General features: G+C 42.4%; 1 protein-coding gene across 17 annotated transcripts in view; it reads right to left on the bottom strand.

Moving 5' to 3' along the window:
* Positions 1–21,328, bottom strand: part of LOC122881231 (vacuolar protein sorting-associated protein 13B-like) — a 332,781-nt gene that overhangs the window by 173,214 nt on the left and 138,239 nt on the right. For all 17 annotated transcript variants that reach the window (XR_006379131.1, XR_006379132.1, XM_044207134.1 and 14 more), the window contains exon 22: positions 9,090–9,223. Coding sequence is in view for 15 of the 17 variants with exons in the window: in XM_044207134.1 (XP_044063069.1) it covers positions 9,090–9,223 (134 nt within the window). In the remaining 2 variants the exon portion in view is untranslated. The remainder of the gene's footprint in view (positions 1–9,089; positions 9,224–21,328) is intronic.

Here is a 21,328-nt window from a genome sequence, read left to right as displayed (position 1 = left end):
TCCTTTCTCCTCCTCCTCCTCTTATGTTTGCCCTGAGGGTGAAATCACCACAAAAAGCTTCCAAAAGCTGGGCTGATGGGAGACTCCCCTTCGATATGATTTATACAGAGTAGCGAGGATACTGCTGTTTGGCATAGAATCAGAGACAGAGAGATTGTGTGTGTGTGTGTGTGTGTGTGTGTGTGTATGTGTGTGTGTGTGTTTGTAATTATAAAGATGCATTTTACTCATTGCTGCCTTTCATCAGTACATCCATGGTATGCAGAGAAAATGAGTGACAGATCTGACAGTACACAGTCATCAGGGGACAGAGACTAGCTGGAAATAATATAGGGATCTGTATATGATGTAGCATAATAGGTTAGTGCTCTTCAGTTGTGTAAGTCTCAGTATGCACACTGACAAACACAGGAATCAGTAAAAAGCCCCATGGCCCCAAAGAGTGAGAGTGCCAGTGGTTTTTGAGTGACAGCCTGGTTATTTAGTAGGTGACCATTGCTTATCCTGAGACTTAGGCCTTGATCCCTTCCTTTTAGGCCTCTAAATGAACAAGGATCTTCTTACACTTTGATCTACAATCACTCAGGCTCTAATTCAATCTGGATTCTGGATCAGGAAGCCAGCATATGCTGTCAGGAGTAAATAAATACTACTAGAAAAGAGACAGATGAACAAAAAAGCCTGAAATATTAAAAAACCTGAAACATATCCATTTGGAAAGTACTTTGATTAAATGGTAAGATGCCTAAAGACACATTTTTTTTCTTTGTCTATTTCTTCCTTCTCATCCCTGCCTGGCGTCACATCACAGAGTTTTAAATATGGGATTGTTCCATTTTTTTGTGGCAAGTTCTGCTCAGTTTTATTCCTGATCACTTCCCTGCTCCATCAGATAGCGTTCAGAACCCAGCCACATGCGTAGACCCTGTTTCAAATCTTTCAGTCGTAATACCCCCCAAAAGCGTCCCTTACTTCCTCATCTTTTGAGCAGCATTGGGAGTGCATGATCTGTCTTGTGTAGGATTTCTCCCTTGAGTCTTTGTGAAGATGGTTTATCTGGTTCCAGCAGAGAAGGTTCTAATAGAGAGGAAGCTGAGGGCCAAACACACTTAGGCTTTAAAAGGCTGGGGCCATGTGGAAATGGCCTATATAACCACAGGAGGCTCTTAGGATCTGCTGTGCCTCGCCAGTAAATGACAGAACAGTGAGTTAGACGGAGGACAGCATGTCTACTCTGAAGAGCAACTTCAGCTGAGAGTACATTATTCTCAGATAGTCATTCTTAGAAGTACAGTTAATGTTTCAGACATAAATTGACAGATTGCAGGAAAGGTAGAAACATCTGCCTTGTCTGAAAGAGAGGTCTGGAACTGTAGCTATCATAACTAAACAACACAAGACTATACTCTCAGAGCTTACAATGGTGTAGAACGTTTCAGAAAATGTCTTTAAGTGCTCCATTGTATAAATGGGTTGGTGGAGTGGATAAATGGAGTGTGAGCGTGTACTATATGAACCATCTTTCTCCTGTGTAAAAGTGCTATTTATTAAACTACATAATTTATGAGAGTTATCTCTTTTGACTAACCTCTCCTAACTGAGCCCATAAACTTAAAAACCTGGGTTTACATTTTAACTGTACTACATGGCAAAGATATGATGCTTGGTGCCTACTCTTCTTGAAAAATATTTTCAGCAGCACAGCTGTCTTGCTACATAATTCTGATAGCACTAAATACAACCTCTGTCACAGTCATGTAACTTGGACCCAGGCAGGGAAGTATGTGTCTGACATTTGTCCTGTGGTCAGAGCCATTGTTAGGCTTATTGTTTTCACATCACTGCAGGGAAAAGAAAGTGGGGGGCTCCGGCTCTGTATAGACCTCAGCACAGCACAAACCCTGTAGGCCAAGATCTTCCCTCTGTGGAGCGACCCCACAACATGTGAAGCACACACACACACACACACACACACATATAAACTTGCATATTCAACCACGTACGTACCGACACATTTTTCCCCTCTTTTTCACACACACACACACACACACACACACACACACACACACACACACACAATAAGCAAGCCACGACACACAGGAAATCACCCAGAGATAGAGGAGAGGAAATTAGAAACACCCTCCCAGCATCCCGGGTGAAAACATTTGCAACTCTGGAGCAGAAAAATCTCAGTGGAGAGATCGGCAGCAAACGGAAAACACATCCCTTTGTTTTTAAAAACCTGATACCTCTCCAAATGTAATCTTCCTGTTTCTGCACCAGACGGGACACTGTGTTTCCTAAGTGGCCAGTCAGATGAACAGAAGGTCCACAGAGCAACCCCCCAGTCTCTCTGGATACCCCACCCACTGTTAACCTTCTGCTCCTCTTTCTTCTGCATATCCTCCAGCATTCAGCTCTGTCCAAAAACACATTTGGAATAGTGAGTGTAATAGTAAATAATATAAAAATAGTGTAAATAGTGTCTCCCTGTAAATTAACATGATTAATGTGTGTATCTGAAGATGACACTGCAAATGTGTATTGTGGTGCATTGATGTACACAAATTAAGTTTTTCCTGCAGCCTCAGAAAGTAGCTTTCCTCCCTAATGTCTATGAGAAAGGCATCTAAGCGTGATGCCTCTTGACAACAGATAGGCTAGGTCTCACCCACATACCACCACAAGCAATAAGCTCGTGGCCTGGCACAGCAGCACAGCCAGGCAACCAGCCATCCCTGTGGCCCTGCATTCCTCTCTTCTAACACTGCTTACAGAAGCTGACAAGCACTGGAGGTCTCCCTGGCCGAGGTGGAAATCTGCAAAAATAAACGCTTTAGGTGACATGAAGGCTTTGTTTGTTTCTGCTGGCCCGGATTGTTTGCGTTAGCGCGGTGGGTTAATTGCGACTTTGATCGCTGCGTTTATTGATCCAACAGTGGCCTTAGGAGTGCGGCTGGCGTGGCCTAGCCTGCCTCGCCTGCTCCCACCCCCAATCTCAAACAATCACACCTCCAACACAGCAGCATGGTGAGACACTACAGATGGGGTATAAGGGGTGGCCACGTCAAGCTAGTGCTGAAGATGCACTGGGAGAAGATGGTCTTGACTGGGAGTACTCTGATGTGATAGCTGAGGTCACGGCTGAGCAGGGCCAAGGACAGGATGGGGTTTCTTGGTTTAGGTGAGAGAGAATGAGGTGAATTGGATTGCAATGGACTGGGCTAAAGCTCAGGCTATAGGTAATGAAAAGATTCATGGTACAGCTGAAAGCTTAGACAAAAGTCTTCACATACAAAGGACTAATGGTAAGTAGGTTGGACTGTAGTTTGGTCAGATGTATGAAATAGGCTTGGCTTGGTTTATCTACAGTAGTGGTGTGGCCAGACAATTTTGCTCTGGGCCAGCTGAGGTGAGCAGAGGGGGCTGTGATTATGTTATGCAGTATGTAATAGTAGGCCAAGTTGGATCAGATGGTGATGGACTGCAGATGAAAAGAGCTTTTATTGGCTAGCTCTGGCAAATTTTCACCACTGTTGATTTATGCGGTGTGACCGAATCAAGTAGGCCAAACTGGGCTGTTCTGAACCTCAGCTGATCTGATTTGACCTGTGTTTGGCATGACTTCCTCCTCTGTCCCAAGACAAAGGGTGGATGCATGCTCCAACAATTTAACCAGATTCACCTCCAAACAAGCATTCCAAAACACATTCAGAAGATCAGGGTGAAAACCACCATTATTTTTCCCTGACAATTTTTAAAACATCCCAATCTTGAAATTGTAGCTGCTGAGTTTTTATCCTAATGAAAATCAGTTCCAGGTATCTAAGACTCTGAGTTTCAAGAGGTTACAGACACAAGAGAATCCTGGTAAGCACTTTTTCAGTGCAACCCGGTGAGAGGGTCAAATATGTGTGTGTGCGTCTATGGCTGTGAGGTCATCAGTGTATTGACACAGCAGCAGATGATGGAACGGGATTCTGGCCACACATGAGCGCTCCTGTCAACATGTGCACGCACATGCACACACACGCACACGCACACACACACACACACACACACACACACACACACACACACACACACACACAGAGTGTTCTCACCCAGTAAACAGCTAATGACACATCTACTGTTACATTGTGGGGTTTTGATTTAGATCTGGCGATACCAGGGAGGATGAGTGTGTAATCAGGAGAGAATGTACACCCTTTCTCTCACTCTCTCCTTCATATTCCTTCCACTGTATCCCTCTCTGTTCTTCTCTCCTTCCTTCCCTCTCAATGACAGGAGAGATACACTGAGTTCTGCCCTCAGCATTAACCCCTCTCTCTGTTTGCACTACAGCCAATCAGTACTTTGCTTTCTCTTAGACAACTAGGGACTACGAGCTATAATTAAAGCTTATTCATTTTCAAGTCTTTTTGGCAGTATGCAGCAAGGTATGCTAGCATGCAGATTTATAAGAGCACAAAAGGTGTAATATTGTTTTTTGTGATAAATACAGTAAAATATATGGATTTCAGTCAGTGTGTGCATGTGAGGTTTAACTGCCAGTGTTGAAGTCAAATAAGCACAGTATGTTTGAAAAATAGTATTATTAAATTAATTAGTTAGGGGACCTGGGAATGTGTGGGTAGCATTTGTTTGAGAGGGTGATTACAGATGAATTGAATTGCAGTATTATTACATTTTATTTATCCTAGTATTCTACTGAATTGTCCTAATTTAAGTGTATTTAACCAAACACATTTTCAAATCTGGGCTTTTCTTTCTCAGTGGGTATCTTATTGCTCTATTTGTGGCTGGATCTGGGGCTTGATTACATTTTCACTGAGGTTAATCATTATAAATGTAAATGTATGGACTTACCCCAGCATAGAACACCTGAAGTTGAAGTATCTACCAAAATATTTTTCTGTTGTGATTTAGATGAGATAGCGACCATTAGGGTTTGTAACATGACTGTCAAGTTTGAAAAGTTGACAATTCATTACCTCAATCCACAAAGAAAGATGGTGTTTTAAGTGGCACAAAATTAAAGTTGTAATTGCATTTCATTTGGAAATTGTGGGATCTGACAGACAGGGAGGATGAGGTGTTGAGTGTAGGGATGATAGGATGGAGGAAGGGGGGCAGAGGATGAAGTAATGTGCCTGCAGAAGGCGCTCCAGCCAGGGGTCAGATCCTGTTCATGGAAACCATCTGGCCAGCTCGATCTAAGCCCACACCAAACATACAGTACACATGATCCTCCTTTCTATCTCTGTTTCACTTTCCTCCTGCCTTCAAACTCACCTTCTGCCCATTTTTCTCCTCATTCGTCCTCGCTTCCTAACATCCGTCTCCTTTCCAACACTTTACCTTTTCTACCCCACTGCTTTTTCTCCTCTTTTTCTCTCTCAAAAAATATCCTACTCATTAATGCATGGCAGCTGCAGGGAGCAGTGTTACTTCATTTTTCCATGGCAACGGTCTCTCTGTTTCAGCAGATCCCATTTCAGTTTTGGTAGCAACGTGCTCCTTTGCCAGCGCTGAACACATTCATGTGTTAAATAGAAGGAATTATTGCAAAATTCCTGAAATAGAATCACCATCCTGATCACTTGCAATTATTATCAGGGCCCAGAGAGAACATGGGTGTCCTTAGGGAGAATGGGGCGGAGAAGGGGAGATGACAGGATGAAAAGGGGTAAGGGTGAGCAGTGGGGGAGAGGAGTGGGCAGGAAATAAGTGGGGGTAGAAATGCAGGAGACAGAGAAGGACACAAGAGGTAAGAACACGGAAGGCAAAATGAAGAGTTCAGGAGATGTACTGTATGCAAAGAGTAACATAATGAGTTGGAGCGAGAGAGAGAAGTAAAGTTGAGGGTCAGAACTCCAAGGCTGAGGGCAAGTGGCCATTTTAAGATGTGCCAGGCCACTCTGGCCGGGGTGACATTTGCAGCACTGCCCTTCAGCCTTAATGTGAAGTGACTACTAAAATAACACCACCTAGACATATTATAGCCTTGCATGACCAAGAGACCAAGAGTTGCCTCTCCAGGGAAAAACACATACTCTCCCTCATTGTGTACACAACACGGAAGATCTGTGCTGTACATAATGTCAAGGAGACTCCACCATCTTGGCCCTGAGGGGATCAGTTTGGATGGTATGGCCCACTGACCTCATTCTATTTTCATTGTAGGGTGAAAATCGCCTATCACTCCTTGTGAGGTAACAGGAGAAAAGGGTCTTACAAACTGAGACAGATAGGAATGTACTGCATTTAAAGTTATAGAGGAACCATGGCTCAGAATCATTTCTGGGGTTTGGTTGAAGCACTCAGCTACAGATAGAGCGTGACACTCATGGATTCAGATAATAATCTGCGCCCTAACCATGCATGACGGGACATCACCAGGAATCAATGCTAACTATGTCTGTCATTGAAAAAGACAAGTATGGTGTAAAGAATGATTTTAGAGCAGAAAGCTACAAATAGAAACAGTGCATGTTCTGCTTTTTCCAGCTGCTATTCTGGTTTCAGACTTTGTGTGGGATATGTGTCTAAGACATTACATAAGCTATTCAAGTATAGAGTCACACTGTAATGAAATGCACAGCGCAGTGGGACAGAATTGCTTACACAGATTTTCTGAGGTTATGCTGTTTCTTGAGGTAAGATAAGGGATGATGCAGCAAAGTGCATTAGACCTTGAACAACTTAAATGTGTGATCCAAATGTACTAAAATGAAAATATAGAACAAGTTTTATTCCCAGTGTTCTATGCTATTTGTGAACTGCTGACATTGGTGGAATAAATGACAATGACAACCTCATGTACTGTACCTTTTCCACCCTGCATTATCACTTTTTTTTTTTTTTTTTTTTTTTACATACTCCTATTTAAATGAGCCCACAGTCTAGCATCTGCGCAAGACCTCTACCTCCTAGCCTCTTGCTGTGAATCTGTAGGAAAGAATTCATGTCACAGCGACAAAGCATCATGACTGCATCTACGACCAGGACCTATGAGATTCTTAAAAACAATTTACACATTCACCAGCTATCATGTGTCCCTATTCTGTTTAAACAGCCTTAAGTGGTCTCAGCAGCCGTAGAATAATAAATACTTTTGTAACTTTCTCTCCCTCAATATCATTCCCCCACCTTCACTCTATCCTTCTCGCTCCTCTCTCTTCTGCAAAAGACGGAGAAAGCCCTGCATGCCAAATTAGGCACATGTGCAGCATAAGTGTGAGCCATTAGGTATTCTGTTTACACCACACTAAAATAAATGGAGTGGTTTAAGTTTGGGGATATCCAAGGCCTGGGGTACCAGCTGTCGGGTCGTTCGGTTTGGTCCGCTTCCACTCCCATGTCAACAGGACAGACTGTTTCCTAATTACTGCTGCAGTACGTGGTGTGGTCCCAATCGCACAGCCGAAGGGGACAGAGGAAAGTGGAGGCAATGACGGGCTCAGCAAACTATTAGAGGGTTGAGTTAACTTTTGTGGAAGTACTGTAAACAGCTCAGTGGGTTGACAGGGGACCTGGGCGCTGGAGCATTATTTCAATTCACATGCATCATGCTTTCTTTCATGTTTGACTGACATCAGTTTGTGTGGTCCTAGCAATAAGAATTAAGATGAATTAAGAATGGTTGTAGTTTAAATGCAAGAAACTTGCCCTGTAAACCATATTCCAATTAAAGACTGATTTTGGTTACCTGCACTTTGAATTCTCTTCAATAGAGTATCCCTGTTTCCACGAATAAACCTGCATATACAACAGTACACCGCTGAAAAGGTATGAAAATAGAATCCAGTAAAGTTATGATCCCTGTAGTGATCTGTGAGGTGATAATCTGTTGACATTACAATGCAACTATAACCTTGTTTGAGACTGTATGTTGACAGAAAAAACCAATAGCAAAAGAATGCTTCTTAATCAGGTCTCTCATCATTAAAATATGAGCTTAACTGTAGTATTTTAGCACAGTTCAGATTTTTACAGTTTCAAACCAAAAACCAGGATATCTGAGTAACAAAAGTACAAAATTAATACTCTGGGTAAATGTGGTCACTGTCTTCACAGTAATGTTTGCACACTGTAGACCAGCAGTCATAAATGAACCTAACATACTACTGAACACAAAGACGTCCATATGCCCCAATCAGTAATGTACCACATGAGCCCTGTGTGCGTAGACACACACACACGTGTGCATACACCATGACGTCCTGTTCCTGCATCAAGAGGAGCCCTGTCAGAGAGTTGTCATCACTTCCTGATTCACTTCAGATGGGGCTGGTTGTGATGTGGGCTCTACTAACTGGTCCAGTCAAGATGCAGCAAGCAGCCACACAATGGGAGCACTAAACTATCCAGTTAGACACTTAAACAGATGGACGGGGACGTCCAGCAAGCCAGCCAGTCAACCAGAAAGTCAGCCCGCCACAAAGGGACATGAGACGCTACGTATGCATTTGTATGTGAAACAGGCTAATGGGCTAACAGCTAACAGAGGTCTCTGGTAGCCATATGGCCATGGCCACAACCACAGAGAGCTAAGCTGGGCCAGGCTGAGCTAAACCTCAGAACTTTACCATAACAAAGGAGAGAAAGAGGACAAAAGGACTAGTGTCTGAAAATGCTCCCGGACATGTGGGACTTATAACTTCTGTATAAAGGTCAAGTCAAAGAACAATAAGTTAGCACTTTTGCTGATGCTTGAACCCCAAAGATAAATGTGGCAGAGATTGGTATATATTGGGGGGCCAAGATATTTAAAGTCATTATTGATAGATATGTGAGTGCCAGATTTCACCAAATCTAACTGCAATAATGTGAATTAAGTGTGTAGCTCAAGAATATTTCAGCAGGGTGGACTCTTGTTGACATGGAGGCTTGATCCCCAGTCCTGGAGTTTAAGCACATGCCACTGGGCCACTCTGCCCCAACAGGACTAGATACAGTGAAATCTTGCATATCACTGACTGATGAACAACATCAAAGCCAGTGAAAACTACTATCCAAAATCAGCCCAGTAGAGGAAATGCTCCAACAGACGTATAACAAAAATGGTATAGAGTATAGTTTGGTACCTGTAGAGTAAGGCGTTTAACAGCATCCCAGGCATGGGCGATGAGCTCCTTCATTCTCTCCTCTGAGGTTGTCCATGACTCCACTGCTGTGGTGTCAGGCATCACCTTCATTGGGATGGACAGGGGACGGGATTCTGGGAAAGAAAGAAAGTGATAAAGACAAAAGATACTGGATTCATACATTGTTTTAAAAAAGCTTTTTAAACAATCAGTCATATCCTGGTTGTGCATGATTTTTCAGTACTGTGTGTACACAGCATTAATGTGAATTAGGTTTGCTTAAACTTTTGGTCCTGTGATGAAATAACTGCTTTACCACTGAAGTAGTGTAGCACCCTGTAACATATTATATAAAATCAATATATGGAAGATGAGGAAATGTACTGTCCTGCATTCATCCTTTATTTAACTCTCTTCATAATTCACTGTTATTTTCATTTGCTGTACAGTATCATGTTATATGATGTTTAAGTGACACTTCATTGAGGTGATGTAATGTTGGCACTCAAGTTTCTTGTCTCCTACAGCGATAGAGAACTATGAGAACTGAGAGAATGCATGCATGCACGCACACACACACACACACACAAACACACACACACACAGTGTCCTAGACATGACATGTCCTAGTGTGCCTGCTGTGGTCCAGACGAAGGCTGATTGTCTGTGCTGACACTCCTGGCAACAGCCAAGCACACAAATCACACAGCAACAACCCACTATTAGCCTTTGCACTAACTGTATGAACTTGAAGGTCAAAACACACCTTCAGTTTTCAAGAGACAGTTCTTGTGAGAGAAGACGACAGATAAAGGAGAAACTGAGTGTAAGAGAGAGGTGCAGAAACAGGGGGGACTGAGACAGAGGCATATAGACGGAACACACATTCTACCAGGTTAGCCTGAGGTCTGTGGATGTTAAAGCCATCAGGGCGTCAGAGGTGATGGAAGGGGGCTCTCTGAAGACACATTAAGACATATTCCATGATTTAAAGGTCTGCCTTGCTCAGCAGCTCTATCCCACAGTTGTCATGAAACAGCGGTGATGTCACAGCACCACTGTGCCTCCCCAGACGCCACACTCCCAAATATCACTAAAACAGCCAAATGGGTTGGTATGGCAACAAGAGTGCATTGCCGGGGCATTGGATGAAAAGGATGGTTAGTTACCCTGGTTTGTGGTCGCTGTGGCAACCTGCCTAAAACTTGTGGGTGGTAGTGTGTGTGTGTGTGCATGTACGGCTGAGTGACGAACGTCACAGGTGCATGTGTGAAAAGTTTGTGTGTGTGTGTGTGTGTGTGTGTGTGTGTGTGTGTAAGAAAGGACTGAAGGCCGAGATCATCGTGTCTGGACTCTCTTACAGAATTTTCTCACACTCAGCATCCAGGTGCCTCTGGCATTTAGGGACTATGAAATGGACTGTATTTGTCATAATGCCTACAATCAGTGTTGCATCATTACATACTACCCAAAGTACTTTGACCACACTGTACACTATGTACATTTGACAACGCATATTTTTCAATACACCTTCTCCCTCATTCTTATTCGTCAATTCCAATGCTCGTATACTTTACTAAATATCCACATAGTCACAGATGGCAAAAATTTACTTTGACAGGACAGATTGTGTTTCATGGACTGTCTTTCATTGAGTAATGTGCACAGAGTGCTGCATAAACCGCTGTGATATCATTGGGTTGTCAATAATGTTTTGTTGTAGAGGGCTGTGTGTGTGTTAGAGTATTCCTGTCACACTGTATTAGAGAGCTGTTTCCTGTTCAGATCTGCAGGGGATCCATATAGACATGACAGAGCTCTGTGGCTGCTGCTCTCTGTCATGTGGCCCAGCTGTCTAGACAAATGAGACTTTACCCCAGGGACTGGGCATGCTCTGTGTGTATATATGTGTGTGTTTATTGGTAAAGTAGGTTGTGACAATGTAGTGTATCTGTATGTGTAAGTTTTTTAAGTGTGTGCATGAGTCAATGTCTGCGACCACGTTGTAGTGTGTGTGTGTGTGTTAGTGGGTGAGTATTATTTTAACTCCATTGGTGGTTATCACCAGCAATACCACAGTCTCACTACTTACGTCAGTGTCCTGGTCCCCCCCATCCCACCCCCATACCCGGAATACATCCTTGCCCAACCAAACAGCACTTGACCACATCGGAAAATACAACGCAAACATATATCCTCCCACACCACCCTTACAACACACAACAGAAAAAAACACAAACTGTACCATGTCCGTCTAATTTACCAAAATAATCTATTACACACATGAGAGTGTTATTGTGAGGGTGGAGTGACCCTGCATGACTAGAAGTTAGAGACTATCTGGCTGTATGTGTGCATTTTTAAAAATTTAAAGTCACAATTGCAAATATGTGAGCTACCGTGAGTAGGTATGCAGTGTGCAACAAGTAGTATGCACTCACATAAACCTGCGTAACAAATTTTATAATGCACAACATGCAGTGAGTATTAATCCATGTGTACATGCGGGCACACACACGTATAAAACATGGACATAGTGTCTGTGACGTCACCCATAGGTTTCTGAAGAGAACTGGGAAGCTCAAAGTGGGCGGCTCCGGTGGCTCCGGCCGTTGCCATCTTGGCAGTGCCTGACTCCGGCTAATCCAAAAATGGGCAAAGAGGTGGAGCTGAGGCAGGCCGAATGAAGCCTAGTTGATGAAACCACCTAGTGCGCAAGCCACCTGAGAGGGCACCGACCTGGCACTCAAAGAGGCCACGTACTTAATTATGTGTAATTTAAGCCCCCCCCGTACAGTTGTCATGAACAGGGATATTTTTTCTACCAGGCTGTAAACAGGTTTATTTCTGCTGTAAAGTTGGGCATTTTAACATGGGGGTAAATGGGGATTGACTCCCTTTTGGAGCCAGCCTCAAGTGGCCATTCGAGGAACTGCATTTTTTGGCACTTGTGCATTGGCTTTATTTTTCAGCCCCGGAGGTTGCCGCTTGGTCAGCACAGAGCCTGAAATTGGGCAATAGAGAAGGTCTGGGCAGTTAAAGCAATTACCATTAAATTCAGCTTAAAACCCTGACCTTCTATGTTCAAGAGGAACCCATCACTCTTCTTGAGAATATTACTTTTTGGCCATTCCTCAGAGGTGGTACTGGCTGCAGTTTTCATCTAAAAACTGGTTATAGCCCTAATCCTTTAGACCTTATGGCTAACCTTTACCTGAAAAGGAGTGGATGTCAGATCATCTATTTTTTCTATTTTAAGTCTTTTTTGACTTTGGGGTTAAGTCCTTCCTCAGAGAGCGTCTGTTAGGCCAATCAGAAAGTGCGCTAAAGTACAGCATAGGCAGTAACAATGCAAGGCCAGTCTGCATGCAACTCTCCCCTTTGTTTTAAATACCATTCCAGGACTCTGTTTGTTAATCCTGGGGTCATTATTTGGAATGAAACTGCCATATCTTGTTATAGTGACTTGGCGCCCGCCATTTCTACAGGGGAGGGGACTGAGAGAAAGAGAGAGGCAGGCAGGGACAGAGAATGAGAAAGACAGAGAGAACACAAGATGTCTAAATTCAAATGAAAGAGAAATATGACAGGAGCGCCCGAAGCTCTTAAACCTGCCCAGGCCTAACAAGTCCTGAGAGTCCTCTTAAAGTGGGGTTATTCCCCCTGTCTCGTGCCATCTCAGCCATGTCCTCATTTTCACCCTCTGTTAGGCCATTAGGCTAATAACTTATTGGCCAAACTCTGACCATACACCCTTCCCCTCTCCTTTCCTCCTCTGTTTTGTTCTCACTCTCTCCAACCACTCCCTCTGTCTTTCTCTCTTAGTGTTCAGCTGGTGTGCGGAGCTGCCAGTCCAGTCCCCTATAAACATTCTAGTGTTCTGATGGTGATTATTCATCCTCTTTAACAGCTCCATCACATCTCCCAGCAAGAGAAAGGCCTGGGTCTTTGAAGCCCACAGCCTGAGCATGTGTCAAGTGATCAGAGAAAAGGCAGAGACCAGTGCCCCATTACAACACGTTGGCTTTAAGGTGAGAAACAAATCGGCGTTGCCTCATTTCATGATGTACAATACAACACTGCCGCAGCAGAGTAACATTGCTGTAAAATGTGTGAGGGCATGTGGTGTGGTGAGTGTAAATTGCACATCATACAAATGTGTGATTGACGCTCACAATCGAAAACATACACGATACACCCACAGTCACACAACACTAACATCGTTACAGCGCCAGTGAAATTTCCACTACAGATTTAACAGTCTTCACAACAACAATGGCACAAAGTATCCATATGTCCTTCCCAAGTGGTTGAGCAAGTCAACCATAAAAACAGCCTCATTGAGGGATCTCGGCATTTCCCCATGCCGCCTTCTATCTTTCTGGTATGTTCCCTATTACAAATGGTTTACAGTGAGTTGAAGTGTTGTATATTCTGTTACAGCTGCGTGCAGAGGCAGCAATGGGGCTCTTTAATAAACCTGCCCGCCTATTTGTTTTGGATGCAAGTCTGTGTTTATTTAAATATTTACGTGACTCCATTTGTTAAGGCGTTATTGAAGCCGCCATGCAATAGTGGTGTTGTTGCCAGGCTGACTGAACGTGTGAGGAATGGGAGTGAGGGGATGGCACTGAGGACTGTGTGCTTTAAGAGTTTTATCTTGCCCATTTATTTCTCTTCATACTTCTCTACACACACACTGAAGTCCCCCAACCAGTCAAGGTAATCGTGGAGGGGGGGCTCATTAATTCAGGCATGTGGAGACAGCCTGATTCTCTGGCAAAAAGAAAAGTAAGAAGAGGATCACACACATTTCTCATCAGAATCGTCATCACTTTCATCATCATTATCATCAGAGTTCAGAGTGATTATAGACAACATCGCTATCCAATCTACACATTATTCATTGAGATGCTTATCTAAAAAAGAGAAGACAGGAGAAGAGAGAAGAGAGCTTCTGCCAGCCAGACCATGACACAACACGTAAAGAATGAAAACAAAAAGACACGTCTTCTCAATGTGACACTAAGACCCTTTGAAAAGTCCCTTGTGAAATCATCTCAACCCAGTTTCCAGTTCCCTCCTGTTCCTCTGTCATCTGAACTAAACCCCCTCCAGCCTGCACACTTATCCACGCTACGTCTGATGAACCACAACTCAACCCCAACTTCCCTCTCTGCTCCTCTCACTTTAACCTCAAAAACCACAGCCAACATCCACAAGGCCTAATACCATTATCATTCATGAAAGCAGAAAAGGGATACATAAGAACAAATCTATTCCCCACAGACTGTTGTGTCTGTCCTGGAAGTCAGTGAGAGATTTGAATGGACTCATCAGTGTGCAGAGGCCAAAGACATTCTAATCTAGTGAGTAGAGCCCCTCACTGACCAGAACCATTCTTCTCGCGGGGGGGGGGGCTCCTATCTCATTATTCCTCCTTTCTCTTGTTTTCTTTCCCCACTCCAACCATCATTACCTTGATAAATTATTGACTTTACCAGAAAAATTAAACTATATAAATAACTCCACAATGAAAATATTATCCCCTTCTGAAAAGCGCACAGCAGCCAATAAAAACCTGCCTGACTTCCATCAGGCTACTTGGGCTTGGATTATAGTTATGTATGACTGTGTAGTTCTGCCTGACGTCCTCTCATCAGTTCTCTCTCTCTTTTATATATGTGTATATGCGTGTATATATTAGTTTCTCTCTGCCGTTTCTTTCTTGAAAATATATTAATTCATGTCTTTCCAGAATATATGTCTTTCATCCATGAAAGGTGGACTTTCTTTCCTGTTCCCAACCTCCCCTTTTTTTTTTTGCTGACGCATTACGGTTGAGATCACAGAAAAGCCATCAGTACGGGAAAGTTGGCCCACAGCCCTGGCCACCACCATATATTGTCTTCTACCTTGCAGATTTACAGGATGAACAATGCAAATGTTTCCATTTCTCTGTTTCTGGTCCTCCCAGTAAACAGGAAAATTACATTTAATCCCATCATCCAGACCACAAGCAGACAGGAACTAAGACAACAGTTCTTGTTCCAACCTTTAAGAAGCACAGCCAGATCGCAGGATAGGTTTCTCAGCAAAAGATGTATGTTCTCAGAGCGCCAACGGCTAATTTTAGGATTGAAAAGGAAAGCCAGTGAGATCATTACTCTGGTAGATGTTAGAGAACAATGAGAAGCTCGGGACTTGGGAGGCTCTCGATCAGAAACACAGTGCTGCTGCCAACAAGAACATTCATTAGGGACAAATAAAGAAAATACTTAGAGGCTAGTTTTATGTGAACCAATTTGTGGCGTAATTGTGTGGGCAGACAGAAATCAACCTCAAACTGAGGAGAAACAACTTGTTTTCAAAGTCGTCGTTCCACGGCCTTTCTTGTAAAGGATAATCACACAAAAACAACTGTTAACACCTCTGTGATGATGTTACCAAGCAACATTCAAACAAACCCGTGATGTGAGTTAAATGACCAGTCTTGTGTTTAGCTTTTAAAAATTAAGACAAAAACCTCAGCCTCTATAGTCTATCCACCAGAATATTTAATTGGACCATATACTTTGACCAGAAACAAAAAGCCTGATGGACTGACCAGAGATATTAGCTATCTTATAAGCCAACCAGAGCCATACAATTAAGAAAAGGGAGAATTTTGAAGAAACAACTTTTAGCGCAAAAAACACATAGACAAGGCTTAAAAATGAGTATTGGTACAGTATGTGTACATAATAAATGCCATTAAAAAAGACAAACCAATTCAAAGAGAAATATGATTCCTTATGTGAGCAGACCTGTGTGTGTTTAGTAACATGAAAATATCTATAATATATTTTACCATGTGCTTTGTCAAAGTCTCTGTCATCCACCGGAACTGGCTTCAGTCCAATTCAGCCAATACAAGTCAGTGGTGTCTTGTAACATGTACCATGTATATTTAACATTTGCAATGACCAAAACCAGAAAGGAAGAGAGACAGAGTGAAATATTTCGCTGCCAAATGGAGTTGAGTGGATATGGGTTCTGAGATGCAAGCTGGGCAGCCCCACAGCCCCAGTATGATATCACCTTGCCCTCAGTGCTTTCTGGGGAAATGATCTGCAGTGAACTGGTTCTGTGTGTCTCTGTACATTTGCCTACACATTAACAGGCACCTTACAAAAGCCTGCAGGAAAGTCCCCCTTGATTACTACGAAACTGTAGCTAGGCTGAATGTGGTAACAAAACAACATAACACTCTCTTTACATCATAAAAGTGCCAGGCATGCATTCAAATGGCCAATTGGAAGCAGGGACATCTAGCTTGTGCAATTGTTCTGAGGAGGCTTTGAACTGCTAAAAACTCTGAAAATGATTTTCTTCCAGTGGATTATGATTTTACAGTAATTCCCTGAGGTGATTTCTGTGGGGAAATCAATAGCTCCAGTGGAAAACTATGATAATCAATAGGCACTGAAAAAGTCTGCTCTTGCCAATTTATAATCAGGTGGAACAAAACACCGCTCTATATCAATATTCCATATATCCAGCACATAGGGTCATTTAATCTTATAATAGTATTTCAAACAACACCACTCTGGACATGTAAACTGTTAACTTATATTTTTGAATTGATCACTTTAATGCATGGTTAGATTGCACATTGTGGGCTTCAGACTGTCTCAGGGGGGCCAGAGGCCAGAACAGTATGTATCCTGGAGCAGATAATCTTACTGTAGTGGACTCAGGGAGGAATCAGTTGAAACAGTACTGTACCATTGATACAGTTTCTAAAGGAACCTTTTGAAGAATGTACATTGTCTTTTTTTTCCAGTGTGTTTCAATAAGGGACTAATAGCAGTTTTGAGGCAGTTGGAACTACATTACTATTGTTATGGGATGAAAAATAGTAACTTAAAAAACTTAATTTGTAGCATGTTTAACATCAGTAGCTCTTCACAAAGTGACTCTTGGGAAACTTTAAAGGGAGTATCCAGGATTACAGCAGCCTACATACGTTACGAGCATTCAGGGGCTAAATATTTGAGTTGTACACTTATGGTAAATTAATTTGCAACAAAATACTGGTGTTATGGTTCCTATAAGAGCCTCATGACGTCTTCTCCTGAAGGTCAACTGAGTAGCAGCACCAGTGGCAGTCCAGTTGGCTGGCTGCCCCTGTTGAGCCCAAGCCAGTCTTATGTGTTTATTCCCCATGCATCCCTGTGAATGGCAGTTCGAACACGTGTTGACTCCAACTGGCAAACAACCTGCACATCTCTCCTCTGTTTACCTAAATAGATGACTGAAGACTGAAAAATAAAACGTCTGCTGCAGTGATTACAAACCTCCTTAGAGTCCCCAGAGAAATTATATGCCGGCAATAAACCCGCAACTAAAATCGACCTTGTCATATATCTGGACGTTTATTTGGAGTCACGTTAAAACAAGAACATTAGAGCTATCGAGGAAAATGCCAAATGATAATTTAGCAAAAAGAAGAAAAAAATAATGTCTTTCTGTGTACCCACTCCAAAAGGGAAAAATGAGCAGGGCCATTTCAATTCATTTCGTACAACACCACATTTCTCAAGGCAATTATTAATTTTCCTGAAAACCTTGGTCCATCACAGCTGATGAGATTAAGGTCCATCAAGACACAATGGTCATTTCTCAACTACATTCATATCAGCTTTACCCTTCAGTAAATCATTATGGCTTATTGATTCAACCTAAGCTAAACAGCTGGACTGGATGTCCTGGGGTAAACACGCAGCAATTACAAATAGATTCTGAAAAATCCATCATATGATGCGTTGCAGCTAAATGGCTTTAGAGATGAAATGCATCCTGCTGAAAAGAAAAGGCAGAAGACAATTTTATGTCCAGCTAACAGTCAACAAAGTTTAAACACCATAGGCAAACATGATAAACTAATAACTAAGTTGGATTGAAGGGCTGACCCTGGCCAGTGTTTTTTTTTTTATTATTATTATTTTTTTACAACAGCTAGACCAGAGTGAGCTCCCATCATCTCCTTCCTGTTTAAACATCCAGCTCCTTATTCACAGTGTGCTCCACACATGATAAAGCAATTAATAAATCATCTTTAGAGAGCCTAATTCCAATCATAACATGTTAGATGTCAACAGCTCTTCTCATGAGGTGACTGGGGGGGAGCTTTACAAGGGGAAATCCACCCTAACAACAGAATCCACATATGTTATTCCCATGACCTTGAGCCTTTTAGGAGTCCTGGCTAACCATGGTTCTAAAGTGTCTCACTTTAGTTAAGCTGTACACAGTTATGGGGTTAACATTCTATTTTTGGGTGGATTTTTACCTGAGCTGCATCAGCAAATAGATCTTTCAACAAAATTCTGCATCAAACAACTATTACCCAAAGGGAAGCTAGATATCAGGATACATCAGTCTTCATATCAAGTTTGTGTATCAAGTATCTACCCCATTATGGCCAGAAAACCCTGGGGAATATCAAGAATTAACATTAAATGTATCATCCTCCAATTAATCACAGGAACAATGGATTATTAAGAGAAATGAGGTGGAACAGAGTTTCAATTTATGAATCTCAAACAGTGTATCAAGTATCCCCACAACCCATAAAAATGTGGGGAGTTCACATTCTTCATTCATGGCCCAAGACATAAAGTCATCATTATACAGAGAAACAAAATAGTTAATTTCAGGAAGGATGCATTATTATGTAACAAGGATAAGGTGAACTGGAGTTGTGGGATGAAGGAAACAGAGCACCTGCTGTGCTGTAAGCTCCTCTGTAGTGTTGAGCTGTAGTCTATCAAGATCTTCTGACAGCAGGGAGGCTTATTGTTTCACCATGATTAAAACCACAAGGGCTAAATGCCTCTGCCCTTTTCTTATTCTGATTGCTCCCGGAAACAATTTGTAACTTTTCATTACATCTACTCCAGTAACACCGCAGCAATTTCCAGAGAAGCTCTATTCCAATGTGGAGTGTTGGAGTGGGGGCACTGAGGGTTGCATTTCAACAAAATATAGTACCAGCACCTAGTTACCAATGTCTTGTTTTCACTTCACCAGAGAAATATTTGGATAAGAAAGAGCTTGAGTCTGACTCAGTATATGTTTCTAACTAACTAATGTAGCCCAACAATGAGATGCCTTATACAAATAGGTCTAACACTAAACACGCCAACAGACACAATTTCAAGCCAGATGTGCTGACCACTTAACATTTAAACAGCCAACACACTGTGTGTGAATGCATGTATGCATGTGTCGTCGATTAATTCAGCCTAGGCTTTGTTTACAGTCATTTACAAACACCTGTGTGGTAGACAGAATGACAAAAATGCAGACAGCATGACTAAGAAAGAAAAAAAGACTACAAGAAAAAAAAAAACGAAAAACTTAACAGAAAGACAAACAGACAGCTGGCTAGACAGAAAAACAAAGAGTTAGACAGCAAGACAGAGGACCAGTCACAGAGATAGACTGCTGACGGATAGGAGGCCATGCACATTGATGGCCAGTGTACTCTAGTCAGTTGAGTGTTGCTGACAAGCTACAGCCTGATTCAGCTTTGTGTGCAGTGTTGGAGCCAAGGTGACTGTTTACAGACGACCCCTAATGAGAGAATATACTGTTGAAATGTGAGTAAGCAAAGATGCTGCGGTATGGAAAAGCCATTAGTGCAGATTGGATGAAACAAGGAACAGAGGGAAAACCAGGAGGAAAAGGCAGCGTGACCTTTCAGCTGTGAGCTTTTAAAGCGAGCAAGGAAAGAACCCTAATGGCCTTTTTTTAGACTCTGAAATGTCAAAGGAGCATTTTTCCTATCAAAACACTTGACATGGGGAAACGTCATACACATGCAATGTTATGTACAGCTACAGGATGACTTCACCGAAAACAGGGATTCATCACTCCTGTTGGGAACACATTTCCCAGGGACTTAAAAAAGAAGAAAAAAAGACAACCAACCACTTGCTTATTTCCCCTGACTCATCACTGTGATGCTTTGGCAGATAATGCTTCAACCGTTAAAGTATTTAGAGGACCTGGAGCCTAAACACTGTGAGAGTCAAACAGTAGAGACTGGGAAGACTTTGTAATGTATTTATTTATTCGTTTTTTTAAACTCTGTAACTAGTTCAGTTACATGAAGCTAGCCGAGACGTTCTATTGGATCACATTAATTAAATATCTATAGGGGGAACATGAGAGAGAGTGGAGGTGGGCTATTAGGTTCATAAATACACCATATGAGTAGTAAATGAAAACCATTTCTGCAGTCGGGGAGGTTCTGTGTTGTGTTATGGACAGCTCCTAAACAGAGTGACTGCTCCAGCCATCCTCCCAGGTAGGAGTGGAAAGTACATGAGTACTGTAAAGTGTGTATGAATATGTGTGAGTGTGTGTGTGCTTGGTGTTTCAGGTATTTTTTCGTGATCCCCATACAATATCCCTAAGGTCCATTAAACAGATTCCTCCAAATGAAAATACCATTAAAAGGGCTTTTTGCACTGCATTTGTACACTTGATCAATTGTCAGTAGCTAAATTCCTCCCTCATCTGTCCTGCCACCATCAACAATAACCTTAAAGCCTATGTATCCTGTTGATGTGCTTCATAGTGTCTTTCCTGACACTAAAGCAAGCAGCATCTATGCTCCCTCATCTCTGTCCTCCTCCCCTCTGTTTCTCCAATCTGTCCATCTGTCCAAAGGGCTCAGAGTTTCCTACTTAGAGACAATATCGATTTGGTAAATTGTGGAAAGGATCTAAGGAAGGACCAGTGCAATGCTACATGAATGTGTGAGAGTGTCTGTGTGTGGCATACACAGGTGTGTACATGCACAAGCCTGCCTGCATGTACATGCCTACATGTGTGTGTGTGCTGATATGTACATATATTCTGTGGATTTGTGCGTGTATGTGCACTGAACGTGTTTGTTCTGAACAAGGGGGTCCCAGAAAGTGGAAAACTGGCATAGAGGAAGGCTCCACACAGCCAAGCCACTCATCTATTCTGGGCATCCAGAGCCCACAGTAATACTACCAGAGGAGGAAAACAGAGGAGGACATGCCTGGATATGTGGTGTCCTCTGAGAAACGGGTTCACTCAGGTGTCAGCAAGCAGTAGTGTGTTATGTAACAACATAGTAACATGGATTCATTGCATAGAAACAAGGTTAAATACAGTAAATTGTTGTTATTCCACTATTGAATGACCATATCCTTAAA

The sequence above is a fragment of the Siniperca chuatsi genome, linkage group LG9, assembly GCF_020085105.1.
Source record: "Siniperca chuatsi isolate FFG_IHB_CAS linkage group LG9, ASM2008510v1, whole genome shotgun sequence".
NCBI classification, from domain to species: domain Eukaryota; kingdom Metazoa; phylum Chordata; class Actinopteri; order Centrarchiformes; family Sinipercidae; genus Siniperca; species Siniperca chuatsi.
Note: the sequence above shows the minus strand (reverse complement) of the source record. Positions and strands in the feature narration are given on the sequence as shown.